Source organism: Pezoporus wallicus, unplaced genomic scaffold (assembly GCF_028554395.1).
Source record: "Pezoporus wallicus isolate ANWC-B61680 ecotype Strahan unplaced genomic scaffold, APGP_CSIRO_Pwel_v1 contig_4309, whole genome shotgun sequence".
NCBI lineage: Eukaryota > Metazoa > Chordata > Aves > Psittaciformes > Psittacidae > Pezoporus > Pezoporus wallicus.
In genome coordinates, this window is record NW_026638191.1 from 1039671 (window position 1) to 1061596 (window position 21926).

General features: G+C 44.0%; 1 protein-coding gene across 5 annotated transcripts in view; it reads left to right on the top strand.

Annotated features, from left to right (window-relative positions):
- Positions 1-21926, top strand: part of HTR4 (5-hydroxytryptamine receptor 4) — a 130781-nt gene that overhangs the window by 50977 nt on the left and 57878 nt on the right. For all 5 annotated transcript variants that reach the window (XR_008972218.1, XR_008972219.1, XM_057409834.1 and 2 more), the window contains exons 3-4: positions 9345-9470; positions 10433-10633. Coding sequence is in view for 3 of the 5 variants with exons in the window: in XM_057409834.1 (XP_057265817.1) it covers positions 9345-9470; positions 10433-10633 (327 nt within the window). In the remaining 2 variants the exon portion in view is untranslated. The remainder of the gene's footprint in view (positions 1-9344; positions 9471-10432; positions 10634-21926) is intronic.

Consider the following 21926-nt stretch of genomic DNA (forward strand, 5'->3'; position numbering starts at 1 on the left):
TGGTGAGACATTCCTCCTGGAAGCTCTTGCACTCGTTAGCCAAAGGAAATCACAACTGAACAAACGCTTCCAGAGCTTCTTAGGCTGGCTTCAGAGAAATGTAGGGACTTCTGGGTGGGATCTGGGTTGCATCCGAGTGGAATGCTTGCACTTACTGCCTACAAAGTAGTTCCAACTGCTTGATTTTCCTCTATCCTGCTGCTTGCCCAGGTTGACATCTTCGCTTGTTTATTTGAAGTGAGAAATGTGATGAGGCTTTTGCGGAGAGTATCCAGGACATGCACTTAGCTGGGGATATAGAAGGAGGTTTACATAAAACAAGAAATCTGAGTGCTCTGTTCTTGAATCAAGGACTTTCCATGTCCTTGCTTATAAAGGAGCCCAAATAAAACAGTGGTCTGGAGCCCAAATAAAACAGTGAAGTTCATACAAAATGAGCTGGTGAACAAGTGAAAGGTTTCTGGCTGACACCTCTGGAATTAGCTTTGCCAAACTCTCATCTTTATGGTAAAGCTCAAATTAAGGTAGCAGAGTTGGAAATGCATGACCTCTCAAAGATGACTTCTGTCAAGCTTGATCAATGTGTTTTATGTCGGGGTACAGGGAACTGGTTGGGCAGTTCAGAAATCAGGGCATTGGAGAACGGACTAAGGAGGCACATCTTTCCCTGGGGACACAAGGCAATCACCCCATCAACCACTGCAAGGGGCACACACCTTGGGAGCCAAACAGATGAACTCTACCAACAGTCTTCAAAAAGGAAGTGAAAGTGCCTCCTGCCATTGTTTTTTTAATGAATGAGCTGGGAACTGGTTTTATGTGGCTCAGAGCCACACAGGGTGTCTGTGGGGTGTCTCAAATGAAATGTGTTCCAGAAATCAATGCATTATCTTGTCTGTGCCAAGTCTTCCATTAGCAGGGGTAACAACAAGAAACTCTTTCATTCCTCTAGGTCCTTGAAACTGGGAAACTATCCAGGAAATATTAGAAGTTAGACAGCCAATAGCTGTATTTGTCTTTTATTGTCCCAAGCAGTGGGAAAAGTACACAGCCTGGATATTTTAATATACAGCCTGATGCCAGGACTCTTCACCAGTTTTGACTAAATGCCTCTCATTTAACAATATTTCCGTGGCTGTAAATACTGCTTGCAAAAGCAGAGCAAAGCCTTCATGCTTTTTGATTTGAAAGACTTGCAACTTCCAGGCTTTTGGAAAAGATGGGAACAAAGATTTTTCCCTGGTTTTAAAATGAGAACTCAGTAAAAGAATTCCCATAAAGACTAAGACCTTCTATTGGGGTGTTTTCATAGAGTTACCTTTGGGGAAACAAAGGTTTTGGCATAGGGCAGGGCTAACTTGGTTTTTCTTGATGGGAAAACCTGTAAGACAGGGAAACAAATGCTTTTAGCCTAGGAGCAGCAGCTCACCCTTAGAGAGAAGTGGGCTCTGCTTGATCAGTCTCAGTTTTGCACATAGTTATTGCAGGAGGCACCACAGAGGTTTCTGTGAGAAATCTGGGCACTCAGAGTATGTTTAGCATGATTTTTCCAGCTTATGCCTATCACAGAAGAGGTTATGTCACAGGTCTGCATCACTACTCTCTCTTTCTAAAGTACTGAGATAAAGCTTGAGATAGTGATACATGTATGTGTAATGGTGACATTGCTCGTGTCTCTGTAAAGTAAAATTCTTTTGTACAATAAGTGAATTACAAAAATTCCTGTTTGAAAGTACATACTAGATTCTGTTTTCAACATTTATAGCATACAGAAGTGAAATGAATGACAATTAATGGGAATGCTGCTGGGAACTAAGACGCTTCATTAAATCAGATCCCCTGAGTATATAGCTATGCTGTGTTTGTCATTTGAACATACAGCCTGCTCTGTTTAAGACTTCTATATGACATGAGATAGACAAGAGCCACTTACCTGGAAAATAGAGGGTAATCACATTATTAATATGGAATATATACCAAAAGTCAGGTTTATTTTTGTGCTTCTTTCATCATCTTCTGTTCTTCATTGAACTGACTTGTAGTTTGGAAGATGCAATAGGCTTAATTCTGAGGAGCAATTCTAATTGGGAACTGATCAAGGCATTTCTGATTAAAGGCATCTTCTATCTTTGGTTTTATTCAGCGTTTACAAAGGAAAAATGATTGTTACAACATCTCTGCTACGCTTTGTAGAGTGCCTAAATTCCTTCCTATGCCTAAACCAGAGATCTGATTTTTTCATAATGCTGACCTCATTAAAATAAGTAGACCGTGCATATCCAAAAAGTATTGTTATGTTTGTGTGAACATGAAAGGGAAATATTCAGGAAGTGAGGGGTGTGTTGGGAGTAAAATGTAAAGACTTGAAAGTATATTAAAGGAACAAAACATAGTGCCAAGGTCCTGCAGCTCTGGGTAGATTGTGATTTGTCATTGCACAGGGCTTTGCACAAGAACTCTACTGCAGTAGCTGTTAGTGGATCCCAAACAAAGCGATTGCAGCAGCTGCCCTTCCTCCATGTAAATACTGTCATCTGAATCTAATGCTAGTTTCATAAGCTAATTTTATCTTATATCTCAGGTGTCAGTCTAATGGTTTTCAAGGATTGTACTTAAATGCATCAGCCTCGCAGCGATATCCGTTCATATGTGGGTGTAAGTTATGTAACACTTGATCTGGGGAAGAACAGAGCCAGGTTTTGTCCTTTGTTGTATGGAAAGTAGAGACAGACGTGGCTGCTGGACTCCCACCTAACTTCCCTGCAAGGGGAGAGGTCCTGAGGCTCAGGCAGTTCCTTGGAGACTAGCTAGGTCTAGGTTTGTCTCCTACCTCTGTCACACATTACCCATGTAACCGTGCAAACTGCTGTCTGTCTCTCTCAGTCTCAGACCTTCACCTGTATGAAGATGATGATAAAGCATCTCATTGTTCAGGATCATTCAGGGCCACATCCAGTTTCCATCTGGAAAAGGCAAGAACTTCTGCTGATGTAAGGCAAAGATATGGTATGGACCGGCAGAAAGCTGGCTTTTTTTTTACTGAGTTTGGCTCTCGGAGCCCCTTATGCTTTGCCTGTCAGCCTGAATCTGGGCAGCCTCACAGCCCAGGGAGCATGCAGGGCTGGAACCATAGCTCATGCCTTGATGTCTCCCAGGGTCCCAAGGCTCCAGGGTGCACCCACTCCTGAATGGGAGAGTGCTCCTGGCATGTACTGATTGACTGCACAGCCCCCACACAGCAATTTTTACAACATTTAAATAGCCTGTCTTTTTTCTTCATCTTGACAATTGATTTTAATCAGTATTATCACCTGCTTAAAACAATTCTCCAAGCATGGTAGCATTCAGCCTCCAGGAGATATGTAGGAGCGGAGGTGTGGGATCAGTGATGTTATCAATAGTTTTGTTTCAAACCATTATAAAAGGAGAAAGCCTCATCCCTTCCCACCCACCCCACCGCCGCAATTTATTTGGTTAAAAAAGAAAGCACTCAAGCTAACCATATGACTGAGTTATTTTGATATGTGGAATGCTGTTTATTTCTGGCTTGTCAATACTTAAATTAATTTCAATCTGTTTCTAAAACAGAAGTGAAGTACATAATTGATTTGAATCTGTTAGAAGTTGTCCTGCCATCTGCACAGTCTGAAGTGAAGCGGCACAGGCAATGTAGCGTTTGAAGTCAGTAAAAGAAATTACATGCTTCTGGATTAATGCTGACTTATGATTAATATTTTTAGGTGGCAGTACAAAAGAATATGATAACAATTGGAAAGCCATAGATCAAATAATATCTTCCCTATTGTCATGTTTCTATACCGAGACATGCATTATTAGGTTTACTCATAAAATAGCATATCCTGATTTTGAAGTGTTTAACACAGCCTCTGATTTTATGCCTAGGAATAATCAGGGGAGTAGAAAAGAGAAGAGGGAAACGACAGCTTATCTGTGGTTGAAGACCACATGATGTCAGATGCACTTACAGATGTCAGCTGGGGTTACAGAGGGAAAAGCCATGGCTTAGTTGAAAACAACGCAGACCAACTCTTCCATGTATTCCCCATACACTGAGGCCACTGTTAAATCGGGAAAGCTCTTTCACATGCTCCCACTGCTCCACGTTTTTAATCTCCTTCAGTGATGATCACACACATCCCTTGTTATGAAGTGCTCACTATGGTCCCTGGGTACCTCCAGAAGATGCTCCTCCAGGTTACCTCTGCAGGCAGAGCTATTCCTCTCCAGTTTGGAAATGGGCTATCCAGCCTCCTTTGTATCAGCTGTTCTTCTCTGCCCCCAAAAGACAAGTCTTATTTGTTCAACCCTCACTCTTTTCCATCTTGCACTCCTGCAGGAGTGTCTGTGCATTACCCAAGGTGCACTGAACCATTTATTGGAGAGGTTTTTTCCTGTGGCAGTGCAGGGAGGTCAGGGTGTGATGTGTAACAAAAACCAGAGGAGCAATGTGCGTGGTCTTACCAACATGACTGATGTGTGTGGTTTAATTGCTGCATAAAATATACAGAAGCACTTGAGGTCATTTAGAAAAGTTGTGGTGTTTACAGGAAAGTAGAAACTGAGCTTAAAAAAATAATTACAATTTTTTTACTCACTTTAATGACTATACAGAAGAGCCTTTTAAATACATCCATGCATGGGTTTTAAGCATTCATTCCACATCGGTATTTCACCTTTTTCCTTAAGTGATTTCTATATTCCTACTAACCAACAATCATTTTGTCTGAATCTCATTTCCTCATAATAGCAAACCCATCAATCTCTGCTTTATTAAACAGGGAAGCATGCTTGGGAGCCAGAGTGCTCAGATTTGATAAAAGATGTTATGCAAACCATTGATTTTAATTTACAGCAATATCCACTTCTTTCATTATTAACAGCTTTGAATTACTGTGACTGAATAATTAACAAATATTCCTACTTCATGATAGATTACTTAAAAGGCAGATGTATAGAAGCATAGCCCAGATGAACATCCTTCCTGCACACCCGGTGATGCATATGCCTCTTTAATGCTCCCCAGGGGAGCAATGCAACATGGCATGAGAGAAATACTCTTTGGAGAAATCTCCCAAACACTTCCAAAACTATTATCACAGCAAATGCTTCATCGACAAGCGTGCCAGTGTGTGTTCCTGACCTGCTGGCCTCTGTTCAGAGCCCTGGCTGTGGCCAGCCAAGTCAAATGATGCAGAATAGGATGCCTGTGCTTTCAGGGCAGGGGTGCCTGTGTACACTGGCTGAAGCTGAAGCACCCCTCAGTCTTTGAGCAGGGCAACATCTGGTGACATGTGGCTCCGTGCCAACCCCCTCCCAAGGCACTGCATGGTTGAGTGAGTAGCCCAATCCACAGCTCACCACCCTGGCAAGGTTTGGGGATGAAGGAGGTGTCGCTCCCCCTCTGTACACACTGCAGAGTGTGGCTGCAAGGTGCTCAAATAAAGCAGTGATGGGAATTGTTTAGGGACAGCAGAAGGATGGGCAAAGCTAGATAAGACAAACCATAAATCTAATTCAGCCTGGCTCTGTATAAACTAAACCATCATCGTCCTCTTTACCCCTGTGCCAGCATGTGTGTGCGCCCGTGCTCACCCAGGACAAGGAGCATCTCTTGTACGGCACTGTTCAGTGTGGTTTGACATTTTGTTTCACAGGTGCTGCCACAAAGCAATGTTAGCCTATTGTGAAGGCTTATTTAGACAGGTACAATTACAGCTTGGCAGTCAAGGTGTCTTTGATCCCAGCATCCTCATTGTTCCTGAGGTTTTTCATCCCACCTGGTACTCAGCTAGAAGGCCTGCGGCTGAGACCTCCCTTTGAAGTTCTATTCCATTGCACTTTAATTTTCATGGTGTCTTCTGCTACTGAATGTTATTAATGAAGGCTCCGGCATCGGGTTGTGCTCAAAATACTGATGCTTGGCAGGTGTCTGACCTTCCCCAGCTGTGCAGCAGTGACCTGCAGGAGTCGGGCAAGCAGTGAGCCCAGAGCCATGTGTGCACCTCTAGCAGAGGAGCATCACCCTGTGCATCTGTTGTGCACGGTGCCCATAGGGAAGGACCCGCTCCTGGCCACTCATCCTTTTCCGAAGGACTTGTCTGCAGTGCGGGTTCAGGTGTCAGCAACTCCCACCTTCCTGCCTCCCACAGTCTCCAGTGCAGGATTTGCTTCTGAGGAAAATAAGGTCTTGCAGATCAGCTGTATGTGGGGATGGCTGGGAGAGAGGGACAACGATTTCTAGCAGGGGAAGAAGGGACACCTATTCTAGGAGCAGCCCTCTGGTCAGTTCTTTAGGATGTCTTCGAATTTCAGTGTTAGAATAAGGAATTAGATGCCAGTTACTTTTAATTTTGAGGAAAGAATCTCTGTGTGGAATTTGGGGTGCTCGCTGGTGATTAAGAAACAGAGAAACTGGTTCTATTTGCTTGGTTTTGCATTTAGCATGTTAGTATGAGACCAAGAAGGAAAGCTGCCCAGAGATAGTGTTCACCATGTACTGAGAGCTCAAAAGACAGACCAAAGAGAGGAAGGCCAAAGAATCCTCCACAAGTTGTTAAACACAAACCCACTGTGGCGCAGACCTCTGCGGCATGAGAGAGCATGCAAAGGTGGTACTCCTATATGTGTGTAGGTATTTCGTTTCCCACAGGCCACTGTCAGAATGATGGATTATGCAGTTCCTTTTGATCAATAGGAATTTTATTCTGTCAGATGGGAATAAGTGTGACTTGGGCCAGTGTAGGCAAATTGCAGGCAGCAGTTGCAGTGTAATTGCAAGAACTACAGGCACAAAATCCACTTGTTGAAAGAGTTGTCCAAGAGCTAATGAGCCAAGGTATCATGAAACAGCGCTCTCCAGTAAAAACTGGGAAAGACACATTTAGTTCAGGCAGAGCCTTGTCAACATTTCTGCGTACACTGAAGTATTTGCCTGGAGCTGCCAGCTTCTTGGAGCGTTAATTGCCCTCACTGAAGTTGTGCCAAGTTCAGTAGACACCTTTTTCTAATTAAGTGCAAACTTTCAGATCCTAAATGAAAACGCATCTTGCCTTTGCCTTTCTCCTATCTTAGCATCTATAATTGACTTGCACAAAAACAAGCGCTGGGTGAAAACCCATGGCTATGTCTGACTGCTTCAGCATAACCCCAGAGACCTTCCTACCTTAAGCAGGACTATTTACTGACATTTGCACTGATAACCAGCAGGCAAAAGAAGCAGTCATGCCTTTACCTCTGGGTTGGGAACATTAATTCTGATACAGAAACCCACCTCCTTGCTTGATACCCTTCAGCCTTAGACACCCATTCCCCCTTGTCTGTACCTCTGCAGCCCACTTTCAGAAGGCCATGTGCCTGGCAGCACTAAGGGACATTTTGCCTTAAAACCTTGTAGAGTTGTGTCTACTGTATGTGACATTTATTAATCTTCTAGTTTTCAAACAGAAGATTATTGGAATTAAAAGCTACCTGTGCTCTCACAGGTGTGAAAGTACTTGGTGTATGGACATACATTTATGAAGCTAGGATATGCAGTTGCCTTGAACCTCTTTCCTATTAGCCATATAATTGCACTTGGTTTTGAGCCTGCATGTGTCTGCCTAGTGCTATGGTTTTCTATGAAATTAGTGTGAGGCCAGGGCATCTCTTTTCCTGTTCTTTATTTGCTCATGAACACCCTCATCTGTCTCCCAGTGATGTATTTCCTTCTAAAACATTGCAAATCAAGAAATTCCTAAGGTATTGTTCATACTCAGCATGAAGAGTTCAGCCTCAGCAGGCTGCGATCTGACCCACTGGTGCAGTAGGCAGTGGGCAAAAAAAGTTGCACTCAAAGTGGCATTGCTTTTAGGGCAAAAAATTGAGACTATGATTTAGTGGATGTTCTACAGCGCAGACTCAGGGTGAGGTCAGTTCCTAGAAGCTTATTAACCGGTAGCAGAGGCAGGACTTCAGCAGTCTCTAATCTTTTTCAGCTTTGCCGAAACCAGGACAATTCAAAGGGATAAAGTGTAAAAGTCTGGGCTGTATTTAGTAAATAAGAAATGACCCTGGGGGAAGTCAAAGTAAATCAGAATAACAGTTCAATCTCTCAGTTACCTCCACAATCTCACAACATTAATCCTGGGTGCTGAATGCCAGCTCTGCCTGCTGTGAAGAAATTTCCCTGCTGAATTAGTGTCAAATGCTGTTCTTAATGCCAGTGTATGGACAAATACCCGTTCTCACCAGTGTAAAGTCATAGGGAAAGTTACACAAGATGGCAAAGGTTTAGAATCGTAGAATCATAGAATCGTTAGGGTTGGAAAGGACCTTAAGATCATCTAGTTCCAACCCCCCTGTCGTGGGTAGGGACACCTTACGCTAAATCATAAGGATGTTCTTTGTCATCATTTAGGATGCATTTTGTTCTGGATTCATATTTGGAAATACCTTTAAAAGAAAAGTGGCTCAGAATTTTGTTATAAAACCTATTTTATGAGGAATTGAACTCTATTTATTGTGTGCTGTGCGTTACCTCCCTGCTTTGCAGCCTTCAAAAAACCCAACTTTTTTGAGACATTTGACAAGATATTTGTAGAAATGCAAATTTAAAATAAGTCCAACATTGTGTTCTTGTGTTATCCTTCCTTGTTCTTTTCTTTCTTGTCATTAAATGAAAGAAATTACGGGCATCAGGGTAGAGGGATGTCAGGTTCCTTTTAAAACTTTATTTTCTTTTCCCTAATTGTGGAAAAAGAAAAACGAAAAAGAAAAAAAAGCCAGACTGCCTTTTGTTCTGTGTTGCAGAGTGAAAGGAAGAGAGAACAAGGGAAAAGATTACATAGATTTCAAAATTCAAGGTGTAAAATGCTCATTTTGAGGAAAACCTTGAGAAGAATGGAAAAATGAAAGAAAACCAAAACACTTCTTCAGAGAAAATAACTTTATTTATCGAGGTGAAAAGAGAATGAAAATGTTTTCAACCAAGGCTCTGAACTGGAAGGGACTTTCAGAAATCAGGCACAGTTCACTGCAGCCCTCAGAAATGCGCTCCTTCACTGCACATGCTGGTGTACCCATCACTGGGAGAGCTGGGTGGCTGCGGGTGTCCTCTGCCTGTAGCCTTTCTGCTGATGAACACAAGCCTTGCAGCCTTCCCCGTAAACACAAAATCTCTTTATTAATGGTCCTGGTGGGAAGGCTGCTTTGTTGTGTGGGGATGCTGCTCTCACACTCACAACAAGAAGTGCCCAAGCACCTTAGCACTGCCCACGCAACCCTCTCCCAGTGCCACTGCAGCTTCTTTTCTTTTCTTTTCTCTTCTATTTCTGTGTGCTCCCCAGTTCGAGTGAGGGCTTTGGCGTAGCGGAGAGGATTGTGCTGCTCACCTTCATCTCCGCCGTTATACTGATGGCCATCCTGGGGAACCTGCTGGTGATGGTGGCCGTGTGCCGGGACAGGCAGCTCAGGTGAGCCCACCCAACCAGGGGGAAATGCCCGTCTAACAGGGCCCATGTCCACAGCTGAGGGCATAAACTGTCATGACAAGGGGTGTCTTTGTCCATACATTGCACAACTGCGATGTCAGACCCACACTGCCTCAGTGCCTCCTCATTCAGATTTACACTGGGGTGGTGGGATCATTTTAGTATCCATACTCTACATTTTTAGCACTCTCAATGTAAAGAAACCGGGTAGAACAGTGAAAAACGGAGCTAATTCCTTGGAGAAGCATCTTGCCCTCTACCCCTCTTCCATCTCAGATTTCCTAATGAGGCTATAAAAAAGCCATGCAGACCAAGGCCCTGTGGCCATTGTGCTGCACTGCTGCAGCTTGGCAAAATGCTGCCAGTGATTTTGGAGGGTGGGGGAGTGTTTCCACAGGCACAACTCCTGTCTTGATGCTTTGCTGCTACCCTGGGAGTTGTCAGACCAACCTCAGGAGCAGAGTGAGATATTCAACAGCCTCTATTCATATTCTGCGTGGGTTTTTTAATGGATTTAATTCTATTTTATTGTTATGATTTAAAAAAGTACTCTTCAAGTTAAAATTACAGCTTCAGTCTAGATTCTTCTCTGTGCTTTCTGGAAGGATTTTCTCAATTTACAAGTTGAAATAAAGTTCCCCTTCTCCACCCCAAACTCTCCAATGCAAGCTGTGAGGCGGAGCCACATGCAGAGGCCTGCGAGCATCTATTTGCCTCTTCAGTGTGAGCACAAAGATGTGTTTATGCAGGGAGCATGGTGGATATTAAGCTATAAAACCCAGGAACAAGCCAGCAGTGACCATTAAAATGAGGAGTACATTATGAAGAACCATTTAGTGTGATTAAGTGAATTAGACCCAAACAAGAGCTTAAATCTCTGTCCACATGTAAAGGATGCTACACTGAAACTATTCTACACCCTAATTTTGTGATCTGTCTTGCAGGAAAATCAAGACCAATTATTTCATTGTTTCCCTTGCCTTTGCGGACCTGCTGGTGTCAGTGCTGGTGATGCCATTTGGAGCCATTGAGTTGGTTCAGGACAACTGGATCTATGGGGAAATGTTCTGCCTTGTCCGGACATCCCTCGATGTCCTGCTCACCACAGCATCAATCCTGCACCTCTGCTGTATTTCACTGGACAGGTATGAACAGTAGAGCATAAAGATTAATTACAGTTGCTTTAAGCTTTTTCAGTGTTGTTGCTCGTCAGCAGTAGCCAAAGGGAAATATGAATCTGCTGGGAACTGTAGAGCAATAAATTTCTCTCCATAGCTGATTTTGGCAGGAGGTCTCTGAATCCTCATGAGTATAGAAAAACTTGAAAAGAATGAGATTTGTATCGGTAGAGGAAGCCAGGTTCTCAGCTGCTTTGCAGCACAGCTCTGTTTGCATTAATGACCCAACGTGGCACATTCTCATGTTAAGAAAAGACGCCTTAAAGATGGATCCACGGGCAAGTCCAGTGTGTTGTGCACAGGATGCTGTTTTAGCAGGGATATTGCCCTCCATTGCAACATCAGGTGCTGCTTACTGCCAGGGGCTGTGGGCAAGGCTTGGCTGGTGCATGGCTTCATGTGTTGTGCTGAACCCTGTCTTCCCAGGGACAAAACCCATTACATTATGTGTCTTTCTCTCTCCTGTCAAAAGAATATTTGACATATCTTCCAAATACTATCAGAACTGCTCTTCCTGCTGCTAGCAGCCATACAGGCAGACAAAAACCAGTATTACTAAATGACATTGAGACATATATTACTAGATTATAGGGAGAAAGAGCAAAAAGAGCACACACAACCCCCCTAAATTTTATGGGCTATTTTTCTAAGGCACCCATTTGCACATCTCTATTAGTAAAGGCTACCAAGGATAGTAAAACTGGTGAAAAATATGTATGGGCTCTGTGGAAAATATTGAAAACTTCCTTTTCTTTAGAACTTTTATTGCAAAATTAAGATGAAGCTGAAGTCTTTAACAATTTATGGCAAATAATTCTGGTTTACTGTTGTTTGCAGCTTTTCAGGGTAAATGGCAGAACTTCCCATACAGAATAGGAAGAGTTTGCACAAGATAAATACTTAGAATAAAACGTTTTGACTGGCTATTCTAATAAGCAATATTTGCAGCTTTCATTTGAGCTGTGTGCTGAGATTTCAATAATACCTTTAAAAATGCTATTACTTATTATTACTAATATGGCCAAAATAACCATAATCATTCTCGTCGTCATGACAGCTAATATTTAAATAACACCTTTCATCCAAAGAGTCTGTACACAGCCAGACTTCAAAAGGTACTTGATTAACTTCTCCACTGATGGGCAGCATGCCTTTGTTGTAGGACAGAGGGGCACCGGCACAGGCAGCATTGTATCCAGAGAGAAGCTGATGTTCAACAGCTACAGTGAGTTTCCTAATCTGGAAGTTTAGATGGCTGGAATGCAAATAGAGGAAGCTCATTATCTTAAAAACATTCGCACTTTGAGCCAATTACCAGTAAAGCAGATGTTAGGCACTGCGCTCTGTATGTGGCCTTGTTACATGAAATGTTGGAGTTTGATTCTCCAGGCTCTTAATTAAACAGGGGGCTGTGGAGAGAAGGGGATGTGAAGGGAAAATGTTGTTTTACCCCTCTCCTTCACCTCCTGATCTCTGACAACTGCAGGGATGAGAAACCTGCCATGTGGGGTGCACAGAAGGAAGACTCCCCCCTTTCTCCTGCCTGTGCTACCCTCTTGCAGAGCCCTGCCATGCCAGGAGCTCTTTCTACTGCTGCCTATCCCCATCAGTCCCCATGCTCCTCAGACATCCTTGTCTGGGTGTGGCAAAGGGGTTGGAGACAGTCTTGGGTCTAGGGCTGTTGAAATGCATGGCTTAGAGAGGATTATAGCTTTACTCTTCCTTCTATGCTCTTTTATTCTCTGCCCAGGGAGTCCTGAATTCTCTCTGCTGGATGCAGAGCTCTGTAGCAATGGGTGAGCATTGCTGCCTGCAGTAACACGTAGATAATTCCCCTTCTTTTGGACAGAGGGAAATAGGGAGATGAATCTGGAGACCCCCACACCATTCTCCCATCCCAGGACAATACTTTAATGAGTAGAATACTCCATGGAAGAAGGGAATGGCTGTCTTGAAAGAAAGCAGGAGCTGTAACTGTGCTTTGTAGGAAACTAAACCTCTAAGCTTGTCCTACGTGTCTTCTGAGGAGGTTTTGGGAAGGTGCAGTCCCTCCTGCACTGGCATCTGAGGGTGGTGGGCACTGCGCTTGAATGAGTCCCATATCAGCATCATTCCATTTAAGTGCTCGTCCTTTTGGGATAAAATTATTCTGCTTTTAAAGATTTCTGTTTACCAAGTGTGTATTTGAACCTGTTGCTTCCTATTTCCTATAAGAATTCTTCCTATTTCTTCAGGATTAAAGTGATTCTTTAAAATAGAATGAAAAATGGACACAGTGTCTAAAAAGAAACCCAAACCACAAACTCACCAATCCTGGTGCCAAACTGATAGGGGCAAAAAAGTGTTTAGAACTCTGAATTTGAAGGTCCCAAGAGCTGGAGATCATCCTAAGTGTCACAGCAAAAAAAAAAAAAAACAATAACCAACCAACTTTAAGAAAATGTCTGTAGATTCATCCTTATAAATGCACTGACAGAGAGAAATCCCCCAATATTTGCCATGCCCTCGGTATTGGCTATGGTAGACTAAGCAGCAGTCAAAATGCTTGAAAAGAAGCTGAGGATGAATTCATTAATGAGTGCTGGGCGTGCTGAAAGCCTCTGCACATCGAGGGGTGAGGAAGCAGAGCTGCCTGGGATACAGGAGCACTGCGGCAATCTCTGTGACAGCTGACAAACCTGAAAGCACCAGATGTCAGGGAATTACTTCAGGACACACAAATGCTCTTTCTCTTGCACACGTGTTTACCATACATGTGCTGTTCTTTGCTGTCAGGCAGAGAGAGAGAAAAGGTTCTCCAAGCTGGTAGCTGGATGCAGGCATGGGTAATTATCACAGCCTTTATCTGTTGCTTGCTGCTTTCATGCTGAAGAATGACACCTCTGCAGACTAGCTGCCGAGCTGATCTAAATTTTAGGTAATCCTCTGGTACATTGTTTTTCTTGTTTCTCTTCTCAAAATGGCTTTATTGAATGCTTGTCAGAGTAATGACCACCACACAATACCATTAGCAGAGCACTAACAGCAGCATCCCCCAGACGGACTGCTTCTCTCTAAAGCACTTGAATTTGCCATAGAAAGCTTTCTCTGTCTTCTAATCTCTGCAGGGCATATATACCTCTCCCAGCCATCCGGTCTTGCTGTAGGAGTTCATCTTTGCCACTCACATGAAAAAAGCCAGGTTTTCATCTTAGATATTTCAAAAGGTATATTTCCTCTCCCAGTACAAGAAGGCACAATTATGTCTCTATTTGCTGACAGTGAGTGTCAGCTGAGAGAGAAAGCCCAAGATCTCTCTGTCTCAGGTAGAGTGAAGAATCTCAAGTCAGCTGCGTGGCTTTCATCACTTTCTATTTGATCAGACACTTCAGTATGAATCTGACTGAGTGCTAAGGCTGCTGGGTTCTCCCAGAGCCCAGTGTCAAGTTCAGACTCCTCACCATGGTGCTCGAGACAGCCCAAGGTGCCCCCTGTAGCACTGGACTGGCTCTGCTGAACTGCTGTGAATGAAACCATTATGAAGGTGGGTCATTCCCTAGTCATCTTCCTCTCTTAAACCTGTATTTCTTCCTCTTACTGATTGACTAATTAACATGATTTTCAAAATACAACTTAACTGTGGCCTGCTTGTGTCCTCCTGAAGTTTAACATCCACCTGGACATCATCCTTGAGCACAAAAGGAGTCCTAACTTGACCAGGAATTTCTATGCTAATTTCTGAGCTCTTTCAAGTCCCAAACAGCCTATTCAAAAGACTTTCTTCCTGAATTATCACTGTATATGTTATTTTACATTTCTGCAGTGCTTGCTCACTGGCATGGTCTGTCAGCCTGATTAGGTATATCAGAAAACAGGTTGTATAAAAGCAATTGCTTTCCACCATGCAAGCAGCAGTCATTGATGTCTGCAGATCCAAAACCCAGTGCCCCTTAGCTAGCAACATTGTCAGGTCTAAACATTCACAAAGACCAATGACATTAATTTTTTAACCTACTGGGCCTGTTTAATAAACCATTTTCCAATTGAAATGAAACATGAGGTATTTTCCTCTGTCTTTCAGAGGAGGCATTTGGGTAGAAGAAGTCAGGGAGAATGTAGGCACTTCGATTTTGGCTCTTAACACATCCCTAAGGATGTGCCATGGTTCGTTCCTTGCTGCATTGAGGGAATTGAGTGTACTATCAGCAAGTTTGCTGATGACACTAAGCTGGGAGGAGTGGCTGACACGCCTGAAGGCTGTGCTGCCATCCAGCGAGACCTGGACAGGCTGGAGAGCTGGGCAGGGAATAACTTGATGAACTATAACAAGGGAAAGTGTAGAGTCCTGCATCTGGGCAGGAACAACCCCAGGTTCCAGTATAGGTTGGGGAACGACCTGTTAGAGAGCAGTGTAGGGGAGAGGGACCTGGGGGTCCTAGTGGACGACAGGATGACCATGAGCCAACACTGTGCCCTTGTGGCCAAGAAGGCCAATGGCATCCTGGGGTGTATTAGAGGGGCGGTGGTTAGTAGGTCGAGAGAGGTCCTCCTTCCCCTCTGCTCTGCCCTGGTGAGACCCCATCTGGAGTATTGTGTCCAGTTCTGGGCCCCTCAGTTCAAGAAGGACAGGGAGCTGCTGGAGAGAGTCCAGCGCAGGGCAACGAAGATGATGAAGGGAGTGGAGCATCTCCCTTATGAGGAAAGACTGAGGGAGCTGGGTCTCTATAGTTTGGAGGAGACTGAGGGGTGACCTTATAAGTGTCTATAAATATATAAAGGGGGAGTGTCACGAGGATGGAGCCAGGCTCTACTCGGTGGCAAACAATGATAGGACAAGGGGTAATGGGTACAAACTGGAACACAAGAGGTTCCACTTAAACTTGAGAAGAAACTTCTTCTCAGTGAGGGTGACGGAACACTGGAACAGGCTGCCCAGGGAGGTTGTGGAGTCTCCTTCCCTGGAGACATTCAAAACTCACCTGGACACATTCCTGTGTAACATTATCTAGGTGTTCCTGCTCCGGCAGGGGGATTGGACTAGATGATCTTTCGAGGTCCCTTCCAATCTCTAGCATACTCTGATACTGTGAATATTACACTTGTGCTGTGTCATGCTGCAGGTCACCTGTAGCCAGTGACAGTCCCACTTCCCTCTTGTGTCCTTTTCACAGAGATTAATTCACTTTTGCTGCCGTGGATTTGGCTGCAGTTCCAAACCTCCTCAGCAAGCAGGACAATGAGGTTTTTCAGCACAGCTTGGATGGAGTGGTGGATACAGAATAATAGATCCATTTTCCATACCAAAATAAGGCTAAACCCCACCTTTTAATTCTGCCTATTTCTTCCTCCTGATTTTCTTCCTCCTTCCTTCCTCTTGCTGTGGCTGTCCTGGGAGCACCACTTCCAGGTGTGTTTTGGTCTGCAATCATCCTGAGAAGGGCAAGGAATAAATTTCAACATCCCTTCATGTCAGTGCTAGAGATGAAAAGTGCAAATATCCACACTTCAGCCACATTTGAATAGATACAAGTACGAAAGTTTTCTAAATCCCACTATTTCTTGAGCACTTTGCCCATTTTTAAAATACTTTTCCTTTTGCAAACAACTCAAAGTTGTGCTGTTCCTGGTGCTTATCAGTTAAAATGTGGGTACCTGAGCACAGTCTAATAGTGATTAATGACTTGGCAGAGTAACCATCCTCTAGCCCATATGAGCAGCTTACCCAGCAGGTGCTGTTCACTATTAGGATGTCACAGGCTAGCAAAGTCTCCTAATTTCCAGCTGCTGCATCAAATTCTCCTCTTGGGACTTGGACAACAGGCTTTCAAAGCATCTCCCTCACTTGTCCTGTGCAGACACAGCTGAGATTTGGAAGAGTGTCAGCCAGTTTAATTTTTGTGGTATTCTGCAGTCATCTCCTAGCAACTTTCAGGTCAGCTCCAAATACTCACTCTGGTATGAGTAAGAGCAATGTGTCTTTCTTTTTCCCTCTTGTCTAGGCTTTAAAGGTTGCTGGCAGAAACTTGAATTTCTGTGACAATTTTTGGTTGGTTTAGGGTTGTTTTTTCCCACAGTGAGAACTAACTCCCAAACAGTGTTCATAGGACAGAACAGATGAGGAGGTAGAGGTGAATGGCCCTAAGAGATCAGAACAGGTAGATGAATGCCTGGGTTTCTGTGTGGGGAAGGATGACTCAGCCCATCCTTGATGTATTTTCTATCTCCACAGCATCACTGGTCCTGGCAGCTAGGTTGGAGCAGCACTGACAACACTGCTTCCTTTACAGCGCTTTATAGAATCATAGGATCATAGAACAGTTAGGGTTGGAAAGGACATAAAGATCATCAAATTCCAGCCCCCCTACCATAGGCAGGGACACCTCACACTAAACCATATCACCCAAGGCTCTGTCCAACCTGGCCTTGAACACCACCAGGGATGGAGCATTCACAGCTTCCTTGGGCAACCCATTCCAGTGCCTCACCACCCTTACAGTAAAGAATCTCCTCCTTGTATCCAAACTAAACTTCCCCTGTTTAAGTTTTAACCCGTTACCCCTTGTCCTATCACTACAGTGCCTAATGAAGACTCCATCCCCAGCACCCTTATAAGACACTCTCAGTCTCATCTGAAAAAGTGTTTTTCCAAGGTGTCAGAGATCTCTCAGGGCTTGCTGAGTTGCTGTCAGTGGGTTGTGCTTTTCCATCATCTCTTTGGTATTATAATATAAATGAAAGATTTAACCTTGACTTATTTATTGCACGTTTTCTGCGTACGTATCCATTCTTTGTGCCTATGCAATAAAAATAATTGCACTGCATATAAACAGACCAATAAGCTGTGACAGTCTCCAAATATAGTTAACCTGTCAGGAAAGGCAATTTTCTTCTCCAATATTTGCAGTGCACTTTGCAATACAATCACTTCTCTAAGTCTTGGGGAAAAACAAAATCAAAACAAAAGAAACAAAAACCAATCCAAAGCAAAAGAGAGACACAGGTTGTAAATGTCTGTAGCTTGGGGTTAGATGAACATCTGGCAGCTCTGCTCTTTGGTAGCCAAAGCATCTTGCACCCTCTCTCTGCTTCCTCCAGCTCTGCTCGTGTCCCAGCCTGTGAAGTCTCCATCTCTGCTCAGCACTAGGTACATTGTTTGCCTGGCATGTTTGAAACATTTGCAGATTTGCTATGTAACACACAGCAAAACAGACCAAACTGTGTGTTTGTATATGCAATGCTGATCTTACTGGAATTCAAACATACCACATAATCACTGCTAAATACAGGCTAAAGCAAAGCAGATGTATCCAAAGAGTGTTGGAGCACCAGAGTGACAGATGCTTGTTGCACCATTTACAAACATTAATTAACATTAATGTACTGTTCAGACATCAAATTAGCACAGTCCCTTGAGAGAGATGATGTTTTAGAGACTCACAAACTGTGGTGCTCTGCAGTGTCAGTCTGTGGGGAAAAGAAGCCCTCTCCCTGTGCAGGGTGAGAGGAAGCACAGTGTGATAGCACGTGCAGAGGGTGCAGGAGGAGTGCCAGGCTTTGAGTGGTAGCAGGACTAATGAGGTTTAGGTTGTGGCTGACTCTGCTGCCTCCTGCTCACAGTGCTGCATCACATCACTCTCCGTGCTCATCTCTTCTACATGGCCTTAGAAACGATGCAGCCAAGGCACGGTGAGGTTGACTGGCTTGCCAGAGGATGCCTGGACCACAGTGGAGCTCAGGGTCAGAAGCATGATGTCTTTCTCAAGGATGGGGAGAAAGGAGCTGTGCCCAGCAGTGCTCTGCAAAACAATCGGCCAGGGCCAGGGAGAGGTTATTAGTGGGGAGATTTATTAAATTACAGGTTAGGCTATCGGTAGGTAATGATTAGACAGTTGGCAATCTGATTATATGACACAAATTCCAGCTGTGGTTTTGTATCAGGCCACAAATCCCCTGTGCCCTTTTCAGTTGGAAAGACATCTGATCTCATACAGCTCTCGGATGCTTAAGTGGGGGAACAGAGAGGCTGCATGGGAAGGGGCTGAGGAAGGGCAAATGCAGCCAGTCCATGAGGTCTATGAGATGCAACACGTAACTGCAGAGTTATTCATGTCGGCACTCAGCCTGGCGAGAAAACTGACACGGGATTTGCAGGATTCAGGTCCGAGAGCATTAAGAAAAATAACGGAGCAGATGGCCATGGGACACCCTTAGGGGTGCACTGTCCTTTACTGATCTTTACAAACCCTCGAGAAATATGGTAATGTATTTTGCCACCGTTGCTGCCAGTAACCCTCAACACACAGCGACCCACACGAGGACCATGAGGGAGACCTCTCTCTGCGTTTGGCAATATACGTTTGTTTGTATTACTAGCTAAATTTATCCGGTCCCAATTAACTGTTCTCTTTAGCGTTTTTCTCAGTGTAATTATCTCAACACCAGCAGGCCATTGTTTTTCTAATAAGAATTTAATTTTGTTGCATATAATCGTTTTAGGACTATTTTGTTTCTGGACCAGCGATGCACAACTTTGTTTTATTTGGCGCAGGCAGAGACCATAGTTTATTTGCTCAGTGGGAAAAAGAAGAGAAAGAGCTGTTCCCTCCAAAAAAATGTAACAATGTGGTTATACAGAGGCCAGAATCTGGCTTCACTGAAATATCAGAAAAACCAGTAGCGCTGTTTTAGTTTCACACAGACATAATGAACTGAGATCCTAGCTCCTTAGCCTTCATCCCTTGGTCAGGGCTCAGCTGAAGATTCTGGCCCAGTCTGGATTCACTGAGGGAGAGGAAGAGCGTGCAGAACCATGCTCAGATTTGGGTTTTTGAGTGCTTCAGAGTAGAGCTCCAAAAAGACAAAGGGGATTTTCCAGCCTAGCACACTCCATATATATACTGTGTGCCATGAGGAGGAGTGTCTCTCTTCTGAAACGAATGTCTCTGCTGCAGGAGTTTTCTATCAGTGTGGTTCAGCATCCTCAGCATCTGAGCTGTCTGCCTGGGGGTAGCCCCTGGAGCCCCTCTGCCAGGTTCAGCCTCCTCCTGGCTGATGGGTTAAGAGCAGGGTCCCCTGTGTTGGCAGCTGCTGGAGCCTGTCTGTCTGCTGCTTTTGCTTCTTTGGCCTCTCTTTCCTTAGGAGATCACAGACAAATTTCCACTTTGTTGTTTAAAGCATGGTTGGCACAGATCCTGTATGGCCATGATTGTTGCACCCTGACTTTGGGATAGAACTAGTAGCACCCACAGTTTTTCCCTATTTTTTATAAATTATTTAAGGGGGGTAAAAAATTTGAGTGTTCGGTGAATTTTCCTTGTCTGATTTTGGCCCCAGTGATGACAAAGCATATAGTATATATATAATTGTACACATGCACACGACACCAAATGGTTTTAAATGTGGGCCACCCACGGAACCAGTCTGTTTAGTAAAGGTGGGTGTGTATTTGTCTGTCTGTGCTCTCTAAGGAGCTTCTTGTAGTGTACTGTCTACATGCTCATAGCTCAAAGTTGTATTGCAAACCAGGGAGATGTTTTAATTTTTCTCCAATGGCAAGGAATTATACAGCTAAGTACATTTCTGTAATGCCAGAAGGCAAGGAAAGAACAGTGGTGTGGTTAGAGCATCACTGATCCTGAGGGAGAAGCTGGGGACTCCACTACTTCTTTCTAGAGGTGTGCCCAGGGCAGCTTTTCTGCTGCCACTTGCTCGAGGAGGCACTTGGATGTCCAGGCTGATGGATGGCCAGATGTGCTAGCTGTTGTATCATTACTTGCTTCTCTTTAATGGCAGAAACTGGAGTATGTTAATGTTATTGTACTGGCTAGTTATCTAGATTATTGGATCTTTGATTTCAGTCTTGACCACAGATAATAGTCGCAAACGGAATCTCATGGTGTTGGTGCTTGATAAACATGCAGACAGTCACTACCACAAAGAGCTGTCCTTGCCATGAGCCACAGCTAGAATATGCTGGTGTCAGATCTAGGCCACCAGTGTGTTGAAATGCAGTGCTGTTTCTCAGTCTTAGACTTTCTTGTCTACAAGAACCTGGAACCTATAAACTTGTAATAACTACAGGTGGCATTGCTTAAACGTTAACGTGCTTTTCAAGACTTATTTTTCCTGGAGGAGAGGCAGGCTGTGATACAAGAAGCATGCAGGCTATGCGTATGCATGTAGGTGTGGGATTTTTTCATACAGGCAAAATGGCAACAACACCCATGGTTTACAACACTTACATTTCTGCAAAAGCCTTGGACCAACACAGCAGACTCAGCATTCAGTTGTACAAGGCAAGAACATAGCTGAAGTTCATTTTCTGTCTATTTTCTCTTTGGCTTCACAGCTTTCCTCTTATCTGCCATCTCCTGTTTTCACATATATGCAAGTTTAACATTAGGCAAGCTGTCCATGATCTTGCTGCAGAGGAATATGATATTATGCCTTCTCTACCCAAAGTGCTGAAGGCTGTTAGGTACAAATGTGTTGCTGATGTACAGTTCATCAGGAATTTCTATCTGCTTTCTGGTTTTATGTTTAGCACTGACTGTAAAGAGGAGCTCGCCGGCAGGCAAAGTGCCAGTCCTGGTGGGAAAGGATAAGATATTTTGCTCTTACAGCTCATGGATATTTTGTGTTTGAATGGCTGTGGCAGCTCCAGCTGATGATGTGAGTAGGAACAAGGAGGAAGTTGCCCCACAGACTGGGGCACTGGTCACTGAAGCCTGAGCATTTCTTATAGCTTTTATGAATGTAATAGAGGTGCACTGGCATCCCCCTGGAGATGCTGGGAGAGTGCTTATAACATGACAGGTCCACTGTTACAAATTGATCCATTTGGCACTAATCGGTCTCCCATATCACTGGAAATTCCACTGGATGACCAGGGAACATCACATTCCTGTTCCTTGAGACAGAATCTGGCCACTGCACTGTTGCATAAAGCCAAGGTGACAGTCGGCAGGTCACAAATCCTCAGTAGCCAGACATATCTGCAGCAGCTATAAAGGCCATAAGTAAGGCCATAGGAGTGATGGATTTCTTCTTTTGAGCCATCTGTAAAACGTTAGCGTTTGAGTCATTCAGGTGGTAAATGTCTGATATGGGGAAGTAAAAGTATTTTAATAACCTTTGCTTTATGGAGCTACTTGGAAGTTCTACAGCTCCAGGAAGAGATTCTTTGTATTTCCCCTTCAGCAAGGAATGTCACAACAGAGGTGGAGGAGAGGATATGTTTTGCCTTATCTGCTCTGCTGTAAGAAACAGGGAAGTTAACATT